General features: G+C 47.7%; 1 protein-coding gene across 1 annotated transcript in view; it reads right to left on the bottom strand.

The window, feature by feature from the left end:
• Positions 1-18,629, bottom strand: part of LOC144681052 (calpain-14-like) — a 118,714-nt gene that overhangs the window by 59,590 nt on the left and 40,495 nt on the right. The window contains exons 6-7 of the mRNA XM_078542739.1: positions 18,272-18,343; positions 4,277-4,365 (exon numbers count right to left, since the gene is read on the bottom strand). Of these exons, the coding sequence (XP_078398865.1) occupies positions 4,277-4,365; positions 18,272-18,343 (161 nt within the window). The remainder of the gene's footprint in view (positions 1-4,276; positions 4,366-18,271; positions 18,344-18,629) is intronic.

The raw sequence follows: 18,629 nt of genomic DNA, 5'->3' as shown, positions 1-18,629 counted from the left end.
GAAGGTCTGTCAATTATTTTTGGTTTAAATAAATTCCACCACTATGTACATGGGCGACACTTCACAATAATATCAGACCACAAACCACTTTAGGGTCTGTGTAGTGAGGAAAAGGCTATCCCTCCCATAGCTTCTACACAGGTTCAAAGGCTATCCCTCCCATAGCTTCTGCATGGATTCAAAGATGGGCCCTAATTTTAGCAGCATATGAATACACCTTTGTGCATAGACCAGGGATTCACACAGCCAATGCCGATGCTCTAGGTCACTTTCCTTTGTAAGAGAACAATGACCATGTTCCAATTCCCTAAGAGCTCGTATTAGTGACAAATTTCCTGGATTCCTCACCAGCCTGTGCCAGGCAGATAAGAAACTGGATGAATCGTGATCCAGTCCCTGTCTCGAGCGAGAGACCAGGTGTTACATGGATGGTCCCAGGAACCAGTCTCTGATGAGTTGAAGCCATTTTTCAACTGAAAACACGAAATGAGCAGTTAAGATGGTATTCTATTATGGGGGGCATGTGTAGTAGCTCCTTTATAAGGAAGGGAACCACTCTTAGTAGAGTTACACAGTGCCCATCCAGAAATCTCATGAATGAAGATGGTAGCGTGAAGTTATCGTTGGTGGCCGGGGATGGACGTCGATGTTGAGAAGGTGGTAAAACACTGTGTGCAATGCCAACTGCTACAAAAGTTGCCATTACACCCATGGGAGCGGCCTGGGCACCAACCTCAGTTGCCAACGTCAGGCACTACTATAGAAAAACTATGCCAAAGCTTTTCTATCCATGGATTGCCAGAAGTAATCATCTCAGATAATGGTACGACATTCACCGAGTGCTGAATTTCAAAGGTTTGTCAGCCTGAATGGTAACAACCACATGAAGACTGCACCATATCATCCATCATCTAATGGACTGGCGGAAAGAACAGTATAAACTTTTAGGGCGGGAATGGAGAAGTTAACAGGTGAATTGTTGAAAAGAAAGCTTGCTTGTTCCCTATTTCACTACAGGATAACCCTCCCAGCACGACAGGTGCAACACCTGCAGAGTTATCGATGAGGCGCCATCTTCGAACAAGACTAAGCCTGATACTTCCCAATTTGGAGCAGAGGGTGGAGAATAGTCAAGAGAACCAAAAAGCGACTGATGTTTGCATAGTTGTGAGCGACAATTTACTGTTGGAGAAGCATATATGTAAGGAATTTCGGTGGAGGACCGAAGTGGTTACCTGGTAAAGTAAGCTGGACCATTGTCATACCATATGCAAGTGGAGGGCTGGATCATCTGTAAGCATGTGGATCATTTAAGAAGAAGGGAGACAACCCAACAAAATGATGTTCCACCTGTAACCATTGCTGAACCTGTAGTTCCTGTTGAAGTTGCTCAACCAAGGATAGACATGCCCAATGTCTCTGTTGGAGTGAACAACACGGAACTGGCTGTGCCTAATGAGGTACCTGATGTTAATGTGGTTCTAGAGAATGTGGTTCCTGTCAAAGTGTCAGAGGTTGTGGAGCTATGACGTTCCACATGGATCAGGAAACCACCTGAAAGATTGAACTTGTAATTTCATGACCTGTGTAAATACTGTAATGTCATGAGATAAATATCCCTGTAAGTACAAAATATACAGAAAAGTTAAAGGGGGAGGAATGTAGTAATTATAGTTTGGGGAAATGTTGGACTGTAGCTTTAAGAATAATCCTGTGTTGTAAGATCACATGATCTGTGTAAAATGATCAGTTAGCAGCGTGGGGGAACCTCTAGGGAAGAGCTCTTCTTTAGTTATAGGGCAGAATTTTCAGCCTGTCGGGCGGGCCGGCCCGACCCAATCTCCGGTGGGCGGGGAGCCAATCCCCACCGGTGAAGCAGGCCGCACCGCCATTTTACATGGGCGGGCCAATTAAGGCCTGCCCAGCGTGATGTCTGGTGGGAAGTGCTATGCACTCCCTGTGCGGGTGGGGGGGGATTCACTAAATGCAAGAGTGCGCTCTTTCACGCATGCGCACGAAAGAACACACATCTTCCTGAGGCTAAGTGCAGCCTCAGGGAGCTTGCTTCCACTTTGAAAAATATGAAAAATAGAAAAAAAAATTCCTTAACATGTCCCCCTCATGTGACAATGTCACATGAGATGGGACATGTTAATAATTTACATAATAACTTTGCTTTTTAAAACCCTACATGAAACCTCATCCCGCCGCTGGATGAGGTTTCATGTTTTATTTATTTGTCGCCGGGGCTCCTGGCCTGTTCACCAACCTTAAGGTTGGACGGGCAGGTCCTTTAATTGTTTAAAAGATCCTGTCAGTGACCTCAATTGGCCGTTGACAGGTCGGCGGGCCCGCAGCTGATTTTGCTGCGCCCCCGCCATCCTGAAAATTTAAATGGGGCGGGATGAAATCAGGGGTTCCGCCCGACATCATCCCGCGTCATTTTACGCATCGGCGAGTGGGCCCCACCCCCTGCTCGCTGATGACAAAATTCTGCCCATACAGTTTGATGCACACATGTAACTGCTGCTGCCTTGTAAATAAAGTTCAATGTTTCCATCAAGAAAAGTTGCCTGGAAAATCAACTCTATAACAGTAACCATCTCCCGTTGACGTTCAATGGCATTACCGTCACTGAATCCCCCACTATCAGCGTCCTGGGTGTTACCATTGACCAGAAACTGAACTGGACTAGCCATATAAATACTGTGGCTATAAGAGCAGGTCAGAGGCTGGGAATCCTGCAACAAGTAACTCACCTCCTGACTCCCCAAAGCCTGTCCACAAGCTACAAAGCACAAGTCAGGAGTGTGATTGAATACCCCCCACTTGCCTGGACAAGTGCAGCTCCAACAACACTCAAGGAGCTCAAGATAAAGGCAAAATACTGCGGATGCTGGAAATCTCATATGGATTCGAAACATTAACTCTGTCTTTCTCTCCACAGATGCTGTCAGGCCTGCTGAGTTTTTCCAGCACTTTTTGTTTTTGTTCAAGAATCTCAATACCATCCAGGACAATGCAGCCCACTTGATTGGCACCACATCCACAAACATTCACTCCCTCCACCACCAACGCACAGTAACAGCAGTGTGTATCATCTACAAGACGCACTGCAGGAATTCACCAAGGCTCCTTAGATAGCACCTTCCAAACCCACGACCACTACCATCTAGAAGGACAAGGACAGCAGAAGGATTGGAACACCACCACCTGGAAGTTCCCCTCCAAGTCACTCACCATCCTGACTTAATTGGAAATATGTCACCATTCCTTCACTGTCACTGGGTCAGAATTCTGGAATTTCCTAACAGCACTGTGGGTGTACCTACATGACAGGGACTGCAGCGGTTCAAGAAGGCAGCTCACCACCACCACCTTCTCAAGGGCAATTAGGGATGGACAATAAATGCTGGCCCAACCAGCGAAGCCCACATCCCGTGAATGAATTTTTAAAAATTTGCACACAGCCACCCCCCACAAAGAGCAAAGTGAGAATGACGAGATTGTCTGTTTTTGTGATGATTGTTGAGGGAAAACAACAGCCAGGAAACCTGGGGAAAATTCTCCAGCTCTTCCTCAAACAGTTTCTTTTTTGTATTCGTTCACGTGGTGGGGGTGTCACGAGCTGGGCCAGCATTTATTGCCCATCCCTAATTGCCCTTGAGAACTGCGTGGCTTGCTAGGCCATTCAGGGAGTAGTTGTAGTCAAACACAGGCCAGACCAGGAACTTTCTACCTCCACCTTGGAAGGCAGGTGTGGCCTCAGTTTAACCTCTTGTCCAAAACATCAGACCTCCCAACAGTGCAGCACTCCCTCAGTACTGTGCTGCTGTTTTCACCTACACTGTTATGCTCACATCACTGGAGTGGAGCTTGAAGCTCCAATCTTCTGAATCTGAAGCAAAAGTGCCGCACATTGAGCCTCAGCTGATCCTCAGTTTAATTACGTGCCGTTGGATGGTTTATTGAGGATTCTCACAAACGCCCTGAAAGTTCCACACCAGCCAGAAAATGTATAAATGAGGCCCAGGATTTCTACCATCGATGTAAACTTGTGGGTAGAGAGAAGGTTCAGCAGGTCACAGCCAGATTAACTCAACCCGATTACCACAAACACACGGGAGCCGCAAAGGACCCCTCGTTCTTTGAGGACCTGTCTCAGACTCTGATTGTAAAAGAGATTCAGTGAGACCAGTACAAGGAGCTGGGCTGTAGGGAGTTGGGATAAACACAGTTCTTAATAAGCTGTTGTCATGGTAACTGCTGAACTCACCGATCACTCCAACGCTCGTTCCACTCTACACTGTTCCCCCATGGATTCCTCACACGGACTAGTTGCTCCATTCGGTTTTTGTATGGCACCTGCTCCATAGCAGCAGCCCCCGCAAAAATAAAACACAGAGACAATTTAGGATTGTTTTGGTCTGCAGTTGAGAAGACAGCCTCAAACCGCATAAACATACAGGCAGGCTAGATACACTGACAAATACAGACAAACTACCTCAGATGAGATATACATATAGGCCGGCTACAGGCTAAAGACAGCACAGGCCTCAGGCAGGAGAAATACAGGACACCACAAACACGAAAAATACACAACCCTAACCAGGATAGGATAAATGTACAGCTCCATAAAGCAAAACACACAGGCTAGAGACAGGTTAAACATACAGGCCTCTGACAGTCTAAACACACAAGCCTCAGACAGGTTAAACACACAGGCTGGAGACAGTCTAAACATACAGGCCTCAGACAGTCTAAACATATAGGCTGGAGACAGTCTAAACACACAGGCCTCAGACAGTCTAAACACACAAGCCTCAGACAGGTTAAACACACAGGCTGGAGACAGTCTAAACATACAGGCCTCAGACAGTCTAAACACACAGGCTGGAGACAGTCTAAACATACAGGTCTAGGCAGTCTAAACATATAGGCTGGAGACAGTCTAAACACACAAGCCTTGGACAGGTTAACCACACAGGCCTCAGACAGGCTAAACACACAGGCCTTGGACAGGTTAAACACACAGGCCTCGAACAGGTTAAACACACAGGCCTCGGACAGGTTAAACACACAGGCCTCAGACAGGTTAACCATACAGGCCTCAGACAGGTTAAACGCACAGGCCTCGGACAGGTTAAACACACAGGCCTCAGATAGGTTAAAAACACAGGCCTCGGACAGGTTAAACACACAGGACTCGGACAGGTTAAACACACAGGCCTCAGATAGGTTAAACACACAGGACTCGGACAGGTTAAACACACAGGCCTCGGACAGGTTAAACACACAGGCCTCGGACAGGTTAAACACACAAGCCTCGGACAGGTTAAACACACAGGCCTCGGACAGGTTAAACACACAAGCCTCAGACAGGTTAAACACACAGGCCTTGGACAGGTGAAACACACAGGCCTCGGACAGGTGAAACACACAGGCCTCAGACAGGTGAAGCACACAGGCTTCGGACAGGTGAAACACACAGGCCTCGGACAGGTTAAACACACAGGCCTCGGACAGGTTAAACACACAGGCCTCGGACAGGTTAAACACACAGGCCTCGGACAGGTGAAACACACAGGCGTCGGACAGGTTAAACACACAGGCCTCGGACAGGTTAAACACACAGGGCAGGATTTTGAGGTTGTTGGGTGGGCAGGCTCGACAGTGGCTGGGAAACGGTCTGCTGTCCGTGATCGGCCCCTGATCGCAATTTCACGTTGTCGGGCTAATTAAGGCGCGGGCAGCGTGAAACGCGGCTCTGCACTGGCTGGGAAGGGGCGGGCGGGGGGGTGGTGGCCCTTTCGGCTGCTGGGTCCAATGGTGACCCGGTGGCCGGTGTAGAAATGGCCCGGGCAGCCCCTGGAAGGCTGCCATGGAAGGACGTGTGGTCAGCGTTCCCAATGGCGTCAAGTGTGGCTGGACATGGTCAGGCGGGAACTCGGCCCCCCGCATTTCCGATGAGTGCCTCACCATCCTCCTGGAGGAGGTGGCTGCCAGGAGGGTTACCCTTGTCCCCAGAGATGGGAGGAGGAGGCCACCACACCTCACCAAGAGGGCATGGGAGGAGGTGGCAGGAATGGTGAGCAGCCATGGTGTGGTGCAGCACTCCTGGAAGTGCTTCAATGACCTGCTGCGCTCAGGAAGGGTGAGTATTGTGTTGGCATGGGCCAGAGTGCAGAACTGTTAAGGTGTGGGTGTTCCCCCGTGGACCTCAGGGGTGCTAGAGTCTGAGTGCCAACTGTCAGTGATGCCGGAGCTGGCCAAGGGGGTGAGCCCTGGCTGCTTGCACTGAGTGCCTTGGGGCTTGAGGGCCACAATTCGGATGTGCCCTGCGAGGTGTTCCTCAGCTGGGGTTGGCCAGGCTGCAATGGCGCTGCAGGTAGAGAGTGGACTAGTCAATGCTCCTCTGTCCTTTCAAGAGAAGATGAGCCATAAGCAATTGGAGAGGCCACGGACAGGCGGAGGCCCATCCAACCTGCTGCTGCTCACCAGGTTCGAGCAGGATGGCCTAGAGCTCGAGAGCCAGCACACTCCCTGTGCAACCGGGTGAGGAGGGGTAGGGGTGCCCGATGAAGATAAGAGCGTAATGCACAGAGGTGAGAGTGTCGGGTTGTGCAACCATTCTAGTGTAATCTCTTCATTGATGGAGCCTTGAACCTGGAGACCCCATTGATGATTGGAAGATGATGGCACCATGATGCAGATCTCCATTGTCTCACCAGGGTACCTGGCACAGTGACAGAGTGATGGCTTTAACTAATGACATGACTTCATTCTCCCTTAGGTTCACCAGCAGGCAGTCGCTCTCCGGACCCTGAAGGGCCACCCCTGATGCCGGAGGACCCCAGCACCTGTGTCACACCCGCTCTCTAAAGCAGGCACCAGCGCAGATACCAGCACCTCGGTGGGCATTAGCTCAGTGGCTAGAATGTCGGTGCACATTGGTGAGTACAAAAGGGACAGGTCACGGTGATTTTATGTTCATTTATATTTACTTTATGTATACTGGTCTGGGAATGAAGACCAGAGAAGTTTATGTAAATAGTTTGGAATTGTCAAAATGAGATACATTTTGTTTTTGTGGTCATGGCCTGAGGTTGCTTCACCTTTTTATTTTATGGAGTATGTAACGCCAGTCTGTAATGCTGGATGTAGGTGGCTCTGAGCTTTATTGCACAGGCACTGAGTGGACTTTGTGTCCAATTGAAAGGGTCCTCTCAGACATCCGGGATGGAAGAGGCAGCCCTGGCATGCGGTTGAAGCTGATCTTTAGTAACCTAGCCGAAGGTATCCCTCCCTCCCTGCAGGTTACTGAGGTCCGGCTCATCACCCTCAGCGTTCTCCTCACCATTCTTCTCTTCAGACTCACTACTGGACTCATCCCCTGTGGCCTGTGGAGCTACATCAAGATCCTCTTCCTCCAGTGGACCCCCCTTGCCAGTGCCAGATTGTGGAGAGTGCAGCATGCAACCACTATCAGTGACACCCACTCTGGGGGATATTGTGGTGCACCCGCTGAACGGTCCAGGAATCGGAAGCGCATCTTCAGAAGACCTATGGCCCTTTCTACCACTGCCCTTGTGGAGGTATGACTCTGATTGTAACGCCTCTGTTTTCGGGTGGTGGAGAGGTGTCATTAACTACCTTTTCAAGGGATAGCCCTTGTGACCCAGCAGCTATTCATCCAGTCGGGTTGGAGCACTGAAGAGCCTCGGTACCTGGGAGTGTCTGAGGATGTAAGCATAATAGGAGCTGCCTGGGTACCTTGCACAGACTTGCAGAATCTGCATCCTGTGATCACACACTATCTGCACGTTCATGGAGCGGAATCACTTCCTGTTGACAAAGGCACCCGGCTCACCTGCTGGCGCCTTGATGGCCTCATGTGTGTAGTCTATTGCACCCTGGACACGGGGGGTACCCAGCAATGGCTGCAAAGCCTCTGGCTCGCTCAGCCTGGCTGGACTCATCCATACAGATATGAGTAAATGCCTGTACCCGCCTGAACAGAGCTTCTGTCACCAGCTTGACTCAACTGCAGGCGGCTGATTGGGAGACTCCAAAAAGATCCCCCACTGAGCCCTGGAGGTGTAGAAATTGAGGCCACTGTGACCTTCAGAGCCACTGGCATGGGGTGCCCACCCACACAGTCGGAGGTGATCTCAGGCCCAGTCATCTGACAGATGGAGGTCACGCTCTCCCTTGAGAGGCGGAGCCTCCTTCGACACTGCACCTCAGACATATTGAGGTAGCTGCATCACTGCCTGTAAACCCAGGCAGCAGGATAGTGGCATCTTCTGCGGCCCCTTTCACCTCAGACTTCCTGCTGGCCCTGTGCGCCCCTTGTACCTGGGCCTCTCCTCCCACAGGTCCCTCCCCTGGAAGCTGCATTGGGGCACCTGGACACCTCTCCCTTCTGCCCCTCTCTTCTCCCTCAGAGGAGGTGCCACCAGCGGAGACCACAATCCCCATTCCCAGGGTAACAGAAGGCTGTCTGGTACCTGGAAGGGTCCACGTGATCTGAATTCTCCGGGGTCCTTGGAGACACCAAGGAGGCCTGAGCTGAAGCCTGGAAATGCTAAGAATGAAGCCCCGAACAGAGAGAAGCTGTAAAGTACCAATAAGTCACCAGCTGCAAACTATCTACCACACTCCTGACCACTCACACTGGCCATGCCACTGACCCTTCTAATCCCGCAGTGGATGAGGTTTTTGAAAGTGTCGGCTGGCTGCCTGCCCGGGTAATGGGCACAAATTCACACGGGCAACAAAAAATCACCGTCAATTGGACTGTTAATGGCCTAAGTGGCCTGTTAGTTAATGACGGTTGTGTCTCTGGTACCCACACCTGCCCGCCGAGTGAAATATCGTGTGAGTGCTTGGTGACGTCGCGAAGCTCATCATTTTACACCCGATCAGGTTGGGCACGGGACATAAAATTCTGCCCACACCTGGTGAAAGGCTAAACACACAGGCTGGAGACAGGTTAAACACACAAGTTTCAGGCAGGTTAAGCAAACAGGCTGGAGACAGGTTAAACACACAGGCTGGAGACAGGTTAAACACACAGGCTGGAGACAGATTAAACACATGTTTGTCAGACAGGTTAAATACACAGGCGTCAGACAGTGTTGTAATCTGAGGCGTAATACACCTTTAAGAGAATGTGAGCAGATTGACCACGTGACTGTAAGACCCAATAGCTGTGTAGCGCGGGCTATCATGCTAATGTTAGTCTAGAGTAGGGTCTGGTTGGAGAAGAACACATCATGTTAGTGCTCTGGTGTTTGTGTAAATAAATAGTATGTGCTTCATTTCATATTGGTCTCTGTGTCTGCCGTGTATTGTAATCGACTCACCTGCCGACAGATAAGCGTCAACTGGTTCAGGAGCAAAGTGACCCCACAGTGAAACAACAATTGGTGATGAGGCAAAACAAGGCCAGTCGATGACACCAAGGAAAGCTGCAGAAATTCCACTGTAGTGGATCAGCCGTGTCCTGCAGGATGATTGTAAGTACATTACAATTGCAAGCCCTCACCATAGTGGTCGAGGTTATCTCCCTCCAGTATGCCACAAGTTGGCTGTATCGAAGCGTTTGATCAGTCCACCAATGACTGGTCACATTATATTGAACTGTTTTTCCTTTTGGCCAATGACATATTGGGGGAGGAGAAGAGGTGAGCGATCCTCTTATCGACATGTGACAGTAAAACATACGGCCTAATTCGTAGTCTAACGCCCCAGATTCCAAGAGCTTTGATGAGTTGGTGAATCTTGTGAAAAGCCACTTTCAGCCAAAATCCTCAGTAACAACGCAGCATTTTAAATTTAATTCGAGGTGTCGCTCCCCTGGAGAGACAGTCGCTTGCTGAGTAGCAGCCTTAAAACAACCGACAGAGCACTGTGAGTTCAGGACGTTGAAAAACGACATGTTAAGAGACTGATTAGTATGTGGGATTAACGGAGACGCCATTCAAAAAAGGTTGTTGTCAGAAACGAATTTAGACTTCAGCAGGGCTCTGGAGTTGGCGCTTGCAATGGAGACACAGTCAGGAACTCAGGAGAAATCAAGGGGGCACAAAATGACGCCGTCCTTCGCATCGGGAGGGAAGCACTGGTTAGAAATGACACGGAAACTCAGGGCTCCACAGAAAGGCGGGAAACAACCATCATTAAACAGACCAGCAAAACGCAATAGCTTAAAAGATAAAAACCACGTTCATAATAGCAGAATTAGAACCAGACAGCCTACAAACAAACGGCAATTTTTTAAAAATGAGTGTTTCTACTGCCATCACAATGGGCACATTGTGATATTGTAAAGAAAGATTGAGGCCAAATTTCAAACAAAAAGGCGGAAGTTGTGAAATTTATATAATGGAGGAACCACAAGAAACAGAGTCAAATTTTTACTCGCTACACAACTTAAAAATGGGTAAAACAGAGCTAATCTATGTGACAGTAGAAGTCAACAGAAAAGCCCTTCGAATGGAGGTGGATACAGGTGCATACACGACACACATTCAGGTATCTGAATGGAGGAGGCCGCTCACTAAAGCTGGAAAAGTCAGCTTTAATCTAACTAGATTATAGACACATACTGGTGAAAACACACGAGTAAAAGGTATGTTCAAGGTTCCAGTACAGTATAGAAGCCAGTCTGCTAAGCTACCCTGATAGTGCTGGCAGTGCAGGGTCCAAATCCACTTGGGCGGAACTGGCTTAGGGAAATAAAGTTGGAGTGGACCGAGACTTTTCAACTCAGCATGAAAGATCAGCAAAACTTATTACAGAAATATGCCTCTGTGTTCTGGGAAGAGCTGGGGAGATTCAGGCACTGCAAGATAAATCCATGTGGATCCCAGAGCAACCCCCATATATTAGAAACATAGAAACATAGAAAATAGGAGCAGGAGTAGGCCATTCGGCCCTTCGAGCCTGCTCCGCCATTCATTATGATCATGGCTGATCATCCAACTCAATAGCCTGCTCCCACTTTCTCCCCACATCCTTTGATCCCTTTCGCCCCAAGAGCTATATCTAATTCCTCCTTGAAAACATACAATATTTTGGTCTCAACTACTTTGTGGTAACGAATTCCACAGGCTCAACACTCTGGGTGAAGAAATTTCTCCTCATCTCAGTCCTGAATGGTCTACCCCATATCCTCAGACTGTGACCCCTGGTTCTGGACTCCCCCACCATCGGGAACATCCTTCCTGCATCTACCCTGTCTAGTCCTGTTAGAATTTTATAGGTTTCTATGAGATCCCCCTCGTTCTTCTGAACTCCAGCAAATATAATCCTAATCGACTCAATCTCTCCTCATATGTCAGTCCCGCCATCCCAGGAATCAGTCTGGTAAACCTTCGCTGCACTCCCTCCATAGTAAGTACATCCTTCCTCAGATAAGGAGACCAAAACTGCACACAATATTCCAGGTGTGGTCTCACCAAGGCCCTGTACAATTGCAGCAAGACATCCCTATTCCTGTACTCGAATCCTCTCACTATGAAGGCCAACATACCATTTGCCTTCTTTACCGCCTGCTGCACTTGCATGCTTACCTTCAGCGACTGGTGTACAAGGACACCCAGGTCTCATTGCACATTCCCCTCTCTCAATTTATAGCCATTCAGATAATAATCTGCCTTCCTGTTTTTGCTACCAAAGTGATTAACCTCACATTTATCCACATTATACTGCATCTGCCATGCATTTGCCCACTCACTCAGCTTGTCCAAATCACACTGAAGCATCTCTGCATCCTCCTCACAGCTCACCCTCCCACCTAGCTTTGTGTCATCTGCAAATTTGGAGATATTACATTTAATTCCCTTATCTAAATCATTGATATATATTGTGAATAACTGCAGTCCCAGCACCGATCCCTGTGGTACCCACTAGTCATTGCCTGCCATTCGGAAAAAGACCCATTTATTCCTACTCTTTGTTTCCTGTCTGCCAGTTTTCTATCCGTCTCAATACACTACCCCCAATCCCATGCGCTTTAATTTTACATGCCAATCTCTTATGTGGGACTTTGTTGAAAGCCTTCTGAAAGTCCAAATAAACCACATCCACTGGCTCCCCCTCATCAACTCTACTAGTTACATCTTCAAAAAATTCCAGTAGATTTGTCAAGCATGATTTCCCTTTCATAAATCCATGTTGACTCTGTCTGATTCTGCCACTGTTTTCCACGTGCTCAGCTATTAAATCTTTTACAATGGACTCTCGAATTTTCCCCACTGACTGATCTATAATTCCCTGTTTTCTCTCTGCCTCCCTTTTTAAATAGTGGGGTTACATTAGCTACCTTCCAATCTGTAGGAACTGTTCCAGGGTCTATAGAATCTCGGAAGATGACCAACAATGCATGCACTATTTCTGGGGCCACTTCCTTAAGTACTCCGGGATGTAGATTATCAGGCCCCGGGAATTTATCTGTCTTCAATCCCATCAATTTCCCCAACACTATTTCCCTACTAATACTGATTTCTTTCAGTTCCTCCCTCTCACTAAACCCTGTGTTCCCCAACATTTCTGGTATGTTATTACTGTCCTCCTTTGTGAAGACAGAACCAAAGTATGTATTTAGTTGGTCAGTCATTTCTTTGTTCCCCTTTATAAATTCCCCTGTTTCTGACTGTAAGGGACCTACATTTGTCTTCACCAATCTTTTTCTCTTCACATACCTATAGAATCTGTTACAGTCAGTTTTTATGTTCCCTGCAAGCTTACTCTCCTACTTTATTTTCCCTTTCTTAATCAATCCCTTGGTCCTCCTTTGCTGAATTCTAAACTGCTCCCAATCCTCAGGTCTGTTGTTTTTTCTGGCCAATTTGTATGCCTCTTCCTTGGATCTAATACTATCTCTAATTTCCCTTGTAAGCCATGGTTTGGCCACCTTTCCTATTTTACTTTTGCGCCAGACAGGAATAAACAATTGTTGCAGTTCACCCAAGCGCTCTTTGAACGTTTGCCATTGCCTATCCACCGTCATCTCTTTAAGTAACGTTTCCCAATCCATCATAGCCAACTCGCGCCTTATACCATCGTAGCTTCCTTTATTAAGATTCAGAACCCAAGTCTCAGAATCAACTACGTCACTCTCCATCTTGATGAAAATTCTATCATATTATGGTTGCTCATCCCCAAGGGAACTCGCACAACTAGATTGCCAATTATTCCTTTCTCATTACACAATACCCAGTCTAGGATGGCCTGTTCTCTAGTTGGTTCCTCAACGTATTGGTCCAGAAAACCATCCCGTATACACTCCAGGAATTCCTCCTCTACGGTATTGTTACTAATTTGATTTGCCCAATCTATATGCAGATTAAAGTCACCCATAATTACAGATGTTCCTTTATTGCATGCGTCTCTAATTTTCTGTTTAATGGCATTCGCAACATCACCACTATAGTTTGGGGGTCTATATACAACCCCCACTAATGTTTTTTGCCCCTTAGTGTTTCTCAGCTCTACCCATATAGATTCCACATCATCGGAGCTAAAATCTTTCCTCACTATTGCGTTAATTTCCTCTTTAACCAGCAATGCAACTCCACCATCTTTTCCTTTTTGTCTGTCCTTCCTAAATACTGAATACCCCTTGATGTTCAGTTCCCATCCCTGGTCACCCTGCAGCCATGTCTCTGTAATCCCGACTATATCTTACCTGTTTACATCTATTTGCGCTGTTAATTCATCCACTTTATTGTGAATGCCTTAAGGCTTGTCTTTTTAACATTACTTGTCCCGTTCCCACTATTTTTCACTGAGGCCCTGTTTGATTCTTGCCCTTCATTTCTCTGCCTATCACTTTTCTTATTCCCCTTTCTGTCTTTTGTTCTTGTCTTTGATTCCCCCTCCTCTGACTCCTTGCATAGGTTTCCATCCCCCTGCCATTTTAGTTTAAACCCTCCCCAACCACTCTAGCAAATATTCCCCCCAGGACATCAGTCCCGGTCCTGTCCACATGTAACCCATCCAGTTTGTACTGGTCCCACCTCCCCCAGAACCAGTCCCAATGTCCCAGGAATCTGAAACCCTCTGCCTCACACCATCTCTTCAGCCAAGTATTCATCCGATATATCCTGCTATTCCTACTCTGACTAGCATGTGACACTGGTAGTAATCCTGAGATCACTACCTTTTGAGGTCCTACTTTTCAACTTACTTCCTAACTCCCTATATTCTGCTTTTAGGACCTCATCCCTTTTTTTACCTATGTCGTTTGTACCAATGTGTACCACGACCAATGGCTGTTCGCCCTCCCCCTTCAGAATGTCCTGTAGCCGCTCTGAGACATCTGGCGAGGCCAGTCCTTTATGCATTACAAGAGAAAGTTGATGTCGAATTAGACAGGCTGGAAAGATTGGGAGTCTTACAACCTGTACAATTTTGTGAATAGGCAGCACCCATAGTTCCAGTACTAAAACCTGACCAGAGTGTGTGAATATTCGGTAACTACAAGTTGACCGTTAACAAAGTGGCCAGACTTGACAGGCATCCTATACCGAGAATTGATGAATTATACCCCAAGCTGACAGGAGAAACCGCATATACAAAGCTCGACATGAGCCACACTAACCAGCAAATCGAGCTAGAAAAGGCCTCTCGGGATTTTGTGACTATCAACAGACGTTAGGGGTGATACCAGTTTACCCGATTACCCTTCGGAGTCTCATCAGCTTGTGCCATTTTCCAAAGGACTATGGAAAATATACTCCAAGGTCTGCCCCATGTGGTGGTTTATCTCAATGGTGTCCTAGTAACAGGACTGACTGGTGAAGAACACCTGACTAACCTGGAAGAGGTAATGAAGCATTTCTCACAAGCCAGAGTACGCTTGAAAAGAGGAAAATGTATCTTCCAACCAAAAGAAGTGATTTACCTGGGCCATAGGGTCAACTCGCAGGACCTTCACCCAGTAGAAGACAGGGTGAGAGCTATTCGTGAGGCACCAGTCCCGAAAAATGCCATAGAACTCAAGTCATTCTTGGGAATGGTTAACTTATGGCCATTTCCTCACAAATTTGTCAACAGTACTGGCTCCATTATACGGTTTACTCAAGGAAAACCACAGGTGAACTTGGCAAGCTCCACAACAACAGGCTTTTACGACAGTAAAGCAGTTGCTACATTCATTGGCCTTGTTGGTCCATTTCGACTCAAAGAAAGAATTAACTTTAACCTGCGATGCATCCCCTTACAGAGTAGGGGCAGTACTCACCCATCGGATGATGGATGGCTCTGAACGGCCCATTGGTTACTTCTCAAGAACACTCAGTGTTGCAGAATGAAGATGCTCACAAATAGAGAAAGAAGGCTTATCCATTGTATTTGGCATTAAGAAGTTCCACCAATACATCCATGGTCGCCACTTTACCTTTGTACCCGATCACAAGCCACTATGAAGCTTGTTTGGGGAAGTTAAGGCAATACCCCCAATTATCTCAGCACGCATCCAAAGGTGCACACTGATTCTAACTGCTTATGTATATACTTTAACCCCTGGGCTGGGAGGCCTGGTTGCCAATGCTGATGCACTGAGCCAATTACCTCTAAAAGACAACAATGTGAACGTCCCAATTCCTCAAGAACTTGTCTTGTTTTTAAACTTTCTGGATTCGTCACCAGTAAATGCCAAACAAATAAGAGAGTGGACAGACCGTATCTCACGTCAGGGAACAAGTCTTACAGGGGTGGTCTGAGGAGCCAAAGTTGGATGAAATGAAGCCCCATTTTAACAGGAGATATGAGCTCACCTGCCGATGGCATCTTGCTGTGGGGAGCGAGAGTCATTGTGCCTCCCAGAGGAAAACAACCATTAATGAGGGAATTGCATAGTGCTCACTCCAGCATTTCCAGAATGAAAAGGTTAGCGCGCAGCTACTTATGCTGGCCAGGGATGGACACAGAAATCGAAAACATGGTCAAGAGCTGCATACAGTGCCAACAGGTACAGAAATTGCCCCCTTCTGCCCCATTGCATCCCTGGGAATGGCCAGGAAGGCCATGGGTCCACCTCCACGTTGACTATGTGGGGCCTTTTTTGGGCACAATGTTCCTTTTGATTTATAGACGCTCACTTGAAGCAGATGGATGGATACGAGGTGAGATCACCCATATCTGTCGCTACCATAGACAGGTTGCGTCTGAGTTTCGCGATACACGGTTACCAGAGATAATAGTGTCTGATAATGAAACGGCCTTCACTAGCAGGGAGTTCCAAAGATTTACAACTCTTGATGGCATAACACACGTTCAGAACTCGCCATACCATCCTGCAACCAATGGGGTGGCCAAGAGGGCAGTCCAGACCTTCAAATCCAGAATGAAAAAACTGGAAGGCGACTCTATTGCAACTAGATTGTCACATTTCCTACTCAGCTATAGGGCTACGCCACACACAACCACCGATACTGTCCACGCGGAGTTATTGATGAAGAGACGTCTCAGGACACGTTTCAGTCTCAAGGCCGAATTTATGGGGGAGGGTAGAGAGATGTCAGGAGGCCCAGAGAAATGAACACAATTACCACAGTCGTGAAAGCAACTTCACTGTTGGAGACACAGTTTTTGCAAAGAACTTTGGAGATGGGCCCAAATGGCCATCAGGTGAAGTCAGTGCTGCGACAGGACCCATTTCCTATCACATATCGGCAGAAGGTTGGATAATCAGGAGACACGTAGATCACCTCAGGAAACGGGAAACAGATCCACAAGAAAACGTGGGCCAAGCATTCCCGTTGGAGTCTACACCACAGGTAGAAGGAACTCCTCCTGCTTTGGAAGTACCTGTAGAACCAGTTGAGCCTGAGAGAGTCGAAGAGGCAAACTTACAGGTTCCTACTGGGGAGCCGAGTGGACAGATAACTCCTGAGAGGGAGGCCTCAGATAAACCATCCGAAGTCGTACAATACGACGGCCGACACATTTGAAAAACCCTCCTGAGTGACTGAATTCGTAAATAGTTTATTATGTAAATAGCTAATATATTGTAAAATGTACTTTCAAGTAAAGGGGGAGGGATGTGGTAACCTTAGATACACCTTTAAGAGACTGTGAGCAGATTGACCACGTGACTGTAAGACCCAATAGCTGTGTAGCGCGGGCTATCATGTTAATGTTAGTCTAGAGTAGGGTCTGGTTCATGTTAGTGCTCTGGTGTTTGTGTAAATAAATAGTATGTGCTTCATTTCATATTGGTCTCTGTGTCTGCCGTGTATTGTAATCGACTCACCTGCCGACAGACAAGCGTCAACTGGTTCACGAGCAAAGCGACCCCACAGTGAAACATAACAGACAGGTTAAACATACAGGCCTCAGACAGGTTAAACACACAGATTGGAGACAGGTTAAACATACAGGTCTCAGACAGGTTAAACACACAGGCCTCAGACAGGTTAAACACACAGGCTGGAGACTGGTTAAACATACAGGTCTCAGACAGGTTAAACACACACGCCTCAGACAGGTTAAACACACAGGTCTCAGACAGGTTAAACATACAGGCCTCAGACAGGTTAAACATACAGGCCTCAGACAGGTTAAACATACAGGCCTCAGACAGGTTAAACATACAGGTCCCAGACAGGTTAAACATACAGGCCTCAGACAGGTTAAACATACAGGCCTCAGACAGGTTAAATATACAGGCCTCGGACTGGTTAAATACAGTCAAAAGCTAATGCACAGGCCTCAAACAGGAGAAATACTAAACATGATCCGGGTGACACACACTCTCCCCTCTCTCACACACACACTCTCCCATCTCTCACACACACACTCTCCCCTCTCACACACACACACACTCTCCCCTCTCACACACACACACACTCTCCCCTCTCTCACACACACTCTCTAACCCTCTGTCTCTCACTCACACACACTCTCTACACCTCTCTCCCTCACTCACTCTCTTCCATTCTCCCCTCACCCACTCTCTCACTTTCTCCCCTCACCCACACTCTCCCTTTTCTCTCCCTTACCCATTCTCCTCAACTCACTCTTCCCTCACTCATTCTCTTCCACTCTCCCCTCACCCACTCTCTCCTCACTCACCCTCTCCCACTCTCCCTTTACTCATTCTCTCCCCTCAGCCACTCTCTCCCCTCACTGTCACTCCCCTATGCCCCCTCCCTCATTCCCCCAGACCCCACTCTCACTCGTCCTGAGCCCCACACTCACTCTCACTTGGCCCCACTCTCAATCCCTGGGCCCCACTCTTGCTCGTTCTGGTCATTACCTCTTCAATACCGGTTACTGAATATGCATGTGTCAACACCAGCCCATTCTGTAACTTGATCTCTGTGGAATTCTAGTTAGAAAAAGAAACAGCACAAAGTCACTGGAAGGTAAGGGCTAATCAATCTTTATTACAGGGATTTGGTGATGGGACAGCGAGAATGCTGGAACAGTGTGTTGGAAGCACCAATGGTGATAAGTAGGGCTCTCGTGTGCACAGTCCCAGCACACACACAACATCCTGTGTGCACAGTCCCAGCACACACACAACATCCTGTGTGCACAGTCCCAGCACACACACAACATCCTGTGTGCACAGTCCCAGCACACACACAACATCCTGTGTGCACAGTCCCAGC

This window comes from Cetorhinus maximus, chromosome 5, assembly GCF_964194155.1.
Source record: "Cetorhinus maximus chromosome 5, sCetMax3.hap1.1, whole genome shotgun sequence".
Classification (NCBI taxonomy): domain Eukaryota; kingdom Metazoa; phylum Chordata; class Chondrichthyes; order Lamniformes; family Cetorhinidae; genus Cetorhinus; species Cetorhinus maximus.
This window is presented reverse-complemented; position numbering and strand designations above follow the sequence as displayed.